The sequence below is a fragment of the Cebus imitator genome, unplaced genomic scaffold (assembly GCF_001604975.1).
Source record: "Cebus imitator isolate Cc_AM_T3 unplaced genomic scaffold, Cebus_imitator-1.0 Scaffold1, whole genome shotgun sequence".
Classification (NCBI taxonomy): Eukaryota; Metazoa; Chordata; class Mammalia; order Primates; family Cebidae; genus Cebus; species Cebus imitator.
The window spans coordinates 1,026,455-1,035,600 of NW_016107316.1; the positions used below are offsets into that span (position 1 = coordinate 1,026,455).

Here is a 9,146-nt window from a genome sequence, read left to right on the forward strand (position 1 = left end):
GAGATGGAGTCTCACTCCGTTGCCCAGGCTGGGTTGCAGTGGCACAATCTCAGCTCACTGCATCTTCTGCCTCCCAGGTTCAAGCAATTCCCTGTCTCAGCCTCCCAAGTAGCTGGGATTACAGGCGTCTGCCACCATATCTGGCTAATTTTTGTATTTTTAGTAGAGATGGGGTTTCACCATGTTGGTCAGGCTGGTCTTGAACTCCTGACCTCGTGATCCACCCGCCTTGCCCTCCCAAAGTGCTGGGATTACAGGCATGAGCCACCGTGCCCAGCCTATACATTCAATTCTGTGAACATTTATGGAGCACCTACTGTGTGCCTGCCCTGTTTTGGAGCTAGATATACAAAGGTAAATAAAACACCTCCCCTTCTCCCAGGAGACTGGTGACTGCAGTGAGATGAGAAACAGATGTTCTAGTCATGATCTAATATGAACATTTGTATAATGCAAGCATCCAGTGCTTCAGGGCAAGAGAAGCGTTGTGTTTCCAGAGTGAAGTTGAGACTTATCAGTTGAGTGCTCCCATCTTGCCTGAATCATTACTTGGCTACAACAATTACTTCAAACACCAATGAGAATAGAGAGGACATGGTGTGCATGGGCAGGGAGGAAGTGGCAGGGGTGGCCCTTCACGGCATGCTAAGCTCTGGACAGGGCGCCTCACTCCATCCCCTCACAGCAGCACTAGACTATGTGTAAAGCACTGTGGAAGCAGGGGGGCACTCAGATGGTTCTACCCAGAGGCTTCAAAAATGATGTCTGGAGGAGAGATTTGGGTTCGATCCTGAAAGAGGACCAGAAGTTTGCCAGATGGACAAGAGGAAGAGTGCCCCAGGGAGATGAGTCCCCATGAGGGGTCACAGATGAGGAAATCCATAATGTGCTCAGTGAATGGTGAGTTAACTTGCCCTATGGGAGACAGATGAAAGGCAGGGAGACTGCATTCAACTTAACGGCACGCAAGGGCACTGTGAGCTGGGAAACATGGCAAGCTTGGCGTGGTGAAAGTGGGGCTGGCAAACTTTCTCTATGAAGAGCCAGATAGTACCCCAAATATTTTAGGTGTGGGGGCCATCTGATGTCTGTTGAAACTACTCAACTCTGTCGCTGTGGGTAAGAGGTAAAAGAGTGGTATGGTGATGCCAATAAAACTTCATAATCACGCAAATTTGAGTTTCATGTAATTTTCACGTGTCATGAAATATTCTTCTTTTGACTTTCTTCAACCATTAAATGTGTCGAAACCATTCTCAGCTCACAGACACTATAAAAACAGGTCGTGAGCTGTATTTGGCCCCTGGGCCACAGTGTGCAGATCGCTGGGTCAAAACACAGTGAGGAGAGGGCAAGAGTCAAGGAAGTTGGGGAAAAGCCTGGAACAAACTGTGACTAAGGAGTTTAAACCTTATCAGGGGGCCAAACGGAAACCACTGGGCATTCTTTAGCCCAGGGAGAACATATTCAGATAAGACACAAGTGGACTTCTGTACTACCTAAGAGGGGGTCCTACAAAACTAAGAATGGGTCTCCATGGAAGTGGAAGAGAGATTTGACTCAAGAAGATAAAATATTGCAAGCATACTTTAAAGCTTTAGTAAAACTTATTTATATACAGAGTGCTTATTAAACTCTATTTTGCTCTTTAATTAAAACAAACCACACCCTCTGTGGGTACTGGGTTGTGTTGTTCTGAATAGCGGAAAAGAACACATGGCATTTTCTTAATTACTCAAAGACAAATATTTTTTATTAATACAAGTTGCCTTTGCTCCTAGAGTCCATTTACTAAGATTTTATCCTGTATGTGTTTTAATTCCATAAAAGTGACTCAGAGCTGGAAGTTCCAATGCCCTGACTCTGGGCAAGGATGATACAATTATACTCAGAAGTGAGCTGGTCAATGTTTAACAATCTGCTCTCTGAAAAGGTATATGTGTGAGCATATGTAAATATGTTTATTTCAACTTTTACTGATTTAAAAGATGTGTAGCCCACAATTTATGAGTAATTACAAATTACACACGACTCTTGACTGTAAATTCTGTATAGCTAATTGATTCTCACAGAATGCTTTCATTGATTTTGGCCAAATGCTTTCACCCATAGCCAATCTGTGTCTGCAATTCAACCACAGTTTGACAAAATAAGACTATAAATAAATGCTTGATTATTGTCCAGCTCAGCAAAGAAGTTGCTCATGTCATTGACAAATGAATATAGTTCCAACTGAATATTAGTTGACTTTTTTATGTTAATAAGACAAATTGAAACAGTGAAGATGCATGCTATAACTTTATTCACCTGTCAATGACATGAGTGACCTTTTTAATGAATCATATACTAGCTTGCAAATATTAGAAGGATATTTCCTAAAATATTTCATTATTTACAATGTGATGGCTATAGACCTGACACACCTTTAAGTCTAATCTGAATGAATGACATTTTTTCTATAACTACATTAAGTTTATTAAGCTAGATAATCAATCAACAAAACAATAAATCAGGCGTTGATTTTTATCATTTGCCAATTTCCCTGGTGTAAATACCATGGACAATTTCAAACTAACAGAATACGGAGTTGGGAAGAGATGTTCACTAGAGCACCGTTGTATAATACTTCTACCATAGAGAAGAGATACAACCAACAACTTGTAAAATTCCTGAAAATTTAAGAATGAGATCTCTGGAGCCAGCACAAATGACTCTAGTATATGACTGATCATATTTAATTTACCTAGAATTGTCTCTTCCAGTTCAGCAATGAGTACGTCATCTATAGAAACTGCTTTGTTAAAATAAAAAAACTGAACAAACCTCAAGTATCTGTAAAGTTAGCAATGACTAAATCTGCTTGTTATCTAAATCTACCATCTTAACAAAATGACTACGTTCTCAAAAATTAGCTCCCAATGGCATCTAAAACATGCCTCATTCTCAAAAGTCTAGGACCAATATCTAGAGTCTCAGTTCTAATGTTTAGTAATGCTTTGTGGCATTTTTCTCTCTTGGGTCTAAATTAACATAAAACACAGAAAATGGCATCATGAACACCAGGGGCAGGGAGGCACCTTAGAAATTAACTAGACTAAGCTATACTCTTTAGGGAGGCTAGCTTACTTACCACAGAGAAGCAATGTTACAACCAAAACCCAAGTTTTCATTAGTAAAATAGTTTCTGGGTGCTAAGGTAAGATAACTGTGGTAAATGTATTCAATTTTCTCTCACTTTTGGGAAAAATGGGTCCTCTCAGCAACACGATTTTGGGGAGAGTATTATTAAGTTATGAAAAGGAACTTTCAGCTATGTTTACATGTTCACATCACTAGGGTTTTTTGTTTGTTGTTTCTAGTTCGTAGCATCGTTCTTTTAAAGCACGTATTTGCCCACGCCAAGAGTAATCATTTACAAGTTAATAGCAAGTGAACTGGACAAGTCTTGTGTAAACCAGCCAACCCTCAAGCAAATTTCAGAGTCAAGAACATATTTTACACCTTGATCTCAGAGTCATAAATCTTATGTTCTTGTGAACTACTAGAGGCAGAAAATTCCTTTGGAAAAAGGGCTGTTAGCCAATCTCATGGGGCTGCTAAAAATTTCATTTTTGAGAGGAGAGTCTCTTCTCTGGAAATAATGTCTGTAACAACATATTTTTCTTTTTCTCCTTTTTCTCTTCTTATTCTTTTCCTTCTCCTTCCCCTCCTCCTTCTCTTCCTCTCCCCTGTTCTTCTTCCTCCTCCTCCTCCTTCTTATTTTTTATAATACAGGCCCACAATCTTTTACTGAAACCCCAAGCGCCAGGTATGTATGGATTCAGAAATTTTCAGATTTTAGAAAGATAACACTTTGCATATAGTATATTATCTGAATCACCCCCAGTAGGGTCTGGAGCAATACTCCATGATCAACCATGTTTATGTTTTATAGCAAAACATACATAATCACATGAGGTAGGATAAACAGGACCACACATAGCCTCTCATCAGTTCATTTCAGGTCAATTTTACTGTTAAAAACTATTTGTAAAGCTACATTTTCAGGGCTTCTTAGATTTAACAATTCTGGTTAAGGGAGTATAGGCCTGTAATTACATTATCAGCATGCTCTTCTTCTCTCGGTGCATTTTAAAAAAATAAGTATGTGGAGAACGTTTCCTTGATCTATGTTGAACTTTAATTTTATTGTTATGTATTGGAAGCTACTCATTCTTATATTAATCTCAGAAAGGCATTAGCTATGTTTTGCTCTGGTCTTGCTTTAATTCTAGGCTTATGCAATAGGCAAGTTAGATTTCTAAGCGATGATGGAGGAATAAATGGCTCTAGCATTCTACCAATTTGGTGTCCTCTTTAGGCCACCAATGAACTTGCTAACTACTTGTTTGTTTTCTACCAGCCTTGCAATGCAACACAGCTTTGCAATTTTCTCTCTTTTTTTTTTTAAAGGCTACTAAAGTTTCCTGTACCTGCAAAATTAAAAAGAAACAAGAACTGGTGTTGTATACAAAGGGAACAGAGAATACCAAGCTTAACTTCGTCCTTGTAGAAGAAGTATTGATTAGTCTGGTTAATGCTGCACTAGACACCAAGGAATAACCAGACTTTGTTTCTTAGGTCCCTCATAGCCTCATAGAGACCAGCCCTCTACACATCAAGACTTGAAAAGTTACTCAGGATATTCCCTGCAGTCAAAAACTGTGGCTGGGAAACTAGGTGGGAGGGAACAGAATCTGCCTGGTGTTGGAGAGGATGTATTAATATAAATAATAAACACAGAACATGTATTGTAGAAGGCTGCAAGCAGAGGGAACCTTCAGACACCCAAAGGGTGAAAAAACATAAAAAGAAACAGACAGTTTTTAAATTGTAACTTGTTGTCTAGTGCAATGATAAAAGCTATCCAAGAATACAGCTATTTTAGAAAGTTAAATTTTACACGCAGTGCTACTAAAATACCAAAGGCCATACATAACGTCTGACCCAAGCTGCCACCTCATATAGCAACTTCTTACATGGGAGCTTTAAAAAGATTGTTTGACTGGTCCACTGTCCTGCAGTGTCAGGAGACAGTTTTGTCTGACATATCGAATTTCCAATGTCTCTCACACTTCCTCCTTTTCAGATGCACAAAAGGTTTTTGTAAAGTTTCTCTTGGTTTTACTGCTGGCAACTACAGAAACCATGCCACAAGTCTGGTGTAGAGTTATAGGGTGTGATTTTATTTGACTGGTGTCTTCAGAGCTTCTGGATTTTTAAATATAACTGAGAATTTCCTTAAGAGCTGTAAATGAAAATAGGGACCAGTTCGAACTCTTTACTTGCCCAATTTTGTGCGAGGTTGGCTGGCTGCTGTTGCACGTTCCCCTGTTCCCCTGCCCTCTTCTCCTCCTGCACCCGCTAGGGTCCCTCCTCTGCCTGCCGGAATACCACTTCAGGGCTTTCGGTAGCCTTCCCAGGATGGGTCCTGGCCTAGGACCTCAAAACTATTTTTAACTGAGAATACCTATCATTGGGCAGCTTAGGAAAGGCGACTGGGACTTTTAGTAAGGGTCCCTGACGGCTCTGAACTTGAGTCAGGGGACATGGGTTTGAATCCCCAGCCAGCCGTTTATCTTGTGGTCTTGGGCACACTGTGTCCGCTATATAAAATAAGCCCCTGTCTTCATCTGTCTCCGAGGGCTGCGAGGATTCAATGACTGCAAGCAAAGCGCACATTCACGGTCAGGTCACTTCTGGCGTCCGGCTCTGGTCCCCGCAGGGTGTCCGCGGGCGGAGCGCATCCTCCGGCAGGGGGCGAGCTCCGCACCCCGCTTTCCTCACCGGCTGGCACGGCCCGCTGTTCAGGTGGGGAGCCCAGAGGGGCTCCGCGCCGGGGGCGGGAGGCGGTTGGCGCACACAGGACCGGACTCCGGCCGGGCGCACCCCCACACGCGCCCTAGCAGGCCCCGGGTCGGAGTCCGGGCCTCGAGCCAGCCGGGGGCGGAGTCTGAGCGCGGCGCTCCGGGCCCAGAACGCCGAGACAATGCGGCGCGCGGCGGCCAGGAGCGGCTCGGCGAGCCGGGGCGCGCGCCGTCTTCCTTCCTGCGGGCTCCGCTTCCCGGCGGCGCGGCGACGGCGAGCGCGCCGATTGGCGGCCCGGTCCTCCCGCCGCCCCGCCCCGCGCCCGGCCGGCCGCCGCCCCCGGCCCGGACCCGCCCCTCTCCGCGGGAGGCGTCGGGGCCCGCGGCTGGGTGGCGGGCAGTTCCCGCCGGCTCTGCGCGCCCGCCTCTGGGCTCGCTCTGAGAGGACGCGGCGGCGGCGGACGCGGAGCCCTCGGCGCGCAGGCGGGCGGGCCGGCCGAGCTGCGCGGGGCTGCGCGCCGACCCTGCTCCGCCGCCAGGCCCCGCGCGGCTCCCGCGCCCGGCGCTCCCCTTTGTCCGCGGGCCGGAGCGGCGGCGGCGGCGGCGTAGTCCGAGTGGCGGTTGGAGCCAGTGGCTGCGGCTGAGGCGGCGGCGCCCCGGCGGCCGTGCGCCCGCGCGCCGAGGCGATGCCGGACCAGATCTCCGTGTCGGAATTCGTGGCCGAGACCCATGAGGACTACAAGGCGCCCACGGCCTCCAGCTTCACCACCCGCACGGCGCAGTGCCGGAACACCGTGGCGGCCATCGAGGAGGTGAGGCGGCCTGCGCGGCGGCTCCGGCCGCAGGTATCCCGCTCCCGGCCCCGCCCGCGGCTCCCGCATCCGCATCCCCGGAAAACTTTCTTTGCTCCGAAGCCGGACGCGGCCCGGCCAACCCTGCCCGAGATAAGGGCCCTTTGTTCCCGCCTAGGTGGCTTGGAGGAGATGGGTGATGGCCACCTTGGGCCTCTTTAAGACCTCCCCTCTCTCGGCCTCGTGGCCCTCGCGGGGTTCCCCCGCCTGGTCCCTTCCCCGCAGCGCGGCCAACTTTGGCCTTAGCGTCGACGTCGGCGGCCAGCGGGAGATCCCGCAGCCCGCCGCCTCCTCCCGGGGTCTTTGGTCCCCGGCGCGGACCTTACCAACTTGTTCATGAAGTGGCCCGGCGGGGGCAGCTCTGCGCTTGGAGCTCCCCGCCGCAGACCCCGAGCCCCGCAGGGCCCCCACCTTCGGGTCCGGGGGATCCCGGGCTTACCGGGAAGGCGTGCCCGCCTCCGCCTGGGCGGCCTGGCCAAGCTCCACCCGTGCCCGGAGAACGAACTGCGGGCTAGGTGTGTGTGAGTCGGCGCTTCTGGGTCCAAGAGGCCTCCAGGAGCCGCTCCCCGGTTACCTGGGCCTCACCTGCCTGAACCCGGAATGCCGCCGTTCCCCGGCATCCTGGAAAAGGCCTGATTTTAGCGAAGTGCTTTCAAGGTGCAAAGTCATTGCGCCTGTCTGCTAACCAGCACGCTCTCCAAGTCCTGGGCAGAGGAACACGTAGGAACGTAGAAGCTTGGATGAAAATTAAAGCCGCGGGGAAAGGGGCAGAGTCTGTGAGTCCAGGGGTCCCTGTCGGCTGTGGTTTGAGTCACATCCTCACCTTCCAGTCCTTTTCCTTACCTACCAAACGGGATTAGTAATGCATCCTTTCCAGGATCAGAAACTGTGTGAAGTGCTTAGCACTCTGCTCGGCTCAGAATAGGTTTACAAGCCACACGTGTGGTAATAGTGAGTCCATGATTAAATGTCTCGGCCAGAATGTCAGGTTACAGTTTTAAAATTGGGCATTGCAGGTATTTTAGCAGAAAATGCCTTGGCTAGCAGAAGTGAGGGGAGGTCACCAAAGCGCTTTAAATGAAGCAATGGCTTTAATTTTTTTTCCTTTTACCCATTTGAACAAAGCATCTGTTGTTAGGAATTACTTGAAAAAAGAAATACAGAATGTTTTCCCTTAATGGAAAATTTTTTTCTTTGTAGATGTAAACAGTCAATAAAAGGGAATCAAAAGTAACAGATTCAGCACTCTGAATGCTGTTAGTATAGCTTGGGTAGCCTTCCTTCTCTCCATTTAATTTGGCAGAAGAGAGCTGCATGTAAACCTTTCCTGTGAGTTCGGTGATTCCCCAGATCACTTAATTCTACTTTTAGCAGCCAGGCTTAGAAATGATGCCTTCAGATGAGGCAGATGGGGATGGGTGAATGAAGTTTTTTTTTTTTTTTTTTCCTAGAGTGCCAGTAAAAAGCACAATGTTTTGAAAATACACCGTTAATAATGTTTATGGAATGATTGTAACCAAAAAGGTAGCTGAATATTTCTTAAGGGAAGGAACCATTGTGCATGATGTCTTTCTTTAAAAAGCTTGATTATGTTTACAGTTCTGTTGCTTTTCCCCACTGCAGTTTGTCAGTTAAATATTATTAACACTGGCAGATGTTGGAAAGCCAGGCAAATCGGAATTGCTATTAAAATTGGCATACCCTTTCTCTGATTAATTTTAGTTTACAGTGTGTAATTCCAAAGCTCTTTTTGTATGCTGTGCAGGAGATTACCCTAGAGCTCCGTTACTGAGCAGATTACAAAGAGACTGGATTTGGTCATTTCATTAAATTGCAAGCTTGCTTCTTGCCGTTTAAGCCCAAGAATTGGTTGAAGTCTCAAAATGGAAAAATTAAGATCATTTCAGGTTTATTTCACTTTAAGCAAATCAACATACATGCTATGATGGTGGCGTATGTGAGCTTGGTTTTATAACTAAATTTGAAAGTTGTTCCCTTTCTGAGGTAAATCAATGTGGATTTCTTTAAATAATGCTCTTTTCTAGGGTGTCTAATGTTCCTTTCTATTACCGAAACTTGTTCTATGTGTGGTTTAATAGCATGATAGCTACAGTATTTTGGTTTTAAACAAAAATCTACTTCTCATACTGAGATGAAATGTGAAGGTATCATGACACAAAGTTACTCATTTAACAAACGTTTGCAAGCTCTTGGTCTTATGTTTAAACAAATGAATCACGGAATTAGCAAACTTATTTTATTTTTATTTATTTATTTATTTTTGAGATGGAGTTTTGTTCTTGTTGCCTACACTGGAGTGCAATGGCACAGTCTTGGCTCACTGCAAACTCCGCCTCCCAGGTTCAAGTGATTCTCCTGCCTCAGTCTCCCAAATAGCCAGAATTACAGGCATGCACCACCAAGCCCTGCTAATTTTTTTGCATTAGCG

General features: G+C 46.3%; 1 protein-coding gene across 4 annotated transcripts in view; it reads left to right on the top strand.

Moving 5' to 3' along the window:
* Positions 1-6,198: 6,198 nt before the first annotated feature.
* The window catches only part of ASAP2 (ArfGAP with SH3 domain, ankyrin repeat and PH domain 2), a 192,600-nt gene continuing 189,652 nt past the window's right edge, over positions 6,199-9,146 (top strand). For 2 of the 4 annotated variants that reach the window (XM_017525113.2, XM_017525133.2), the window contains exon 1: positions 6,314-6,658. In XM_017525113.2, coding sequence (XP_017380602.1) covers positions 6,533-6,658 — 126 coding nt within the window. In that variant the 5' untranslated portion in view covers positions 6,314-6,532. Of the gene's footprint in view, positions 6,659-9,146 lie in introns of all 4 variants that reach the window. The other 2 variants (XM_017525122.2, XM_017525144.2) reach the window with 2 other exon arrangements.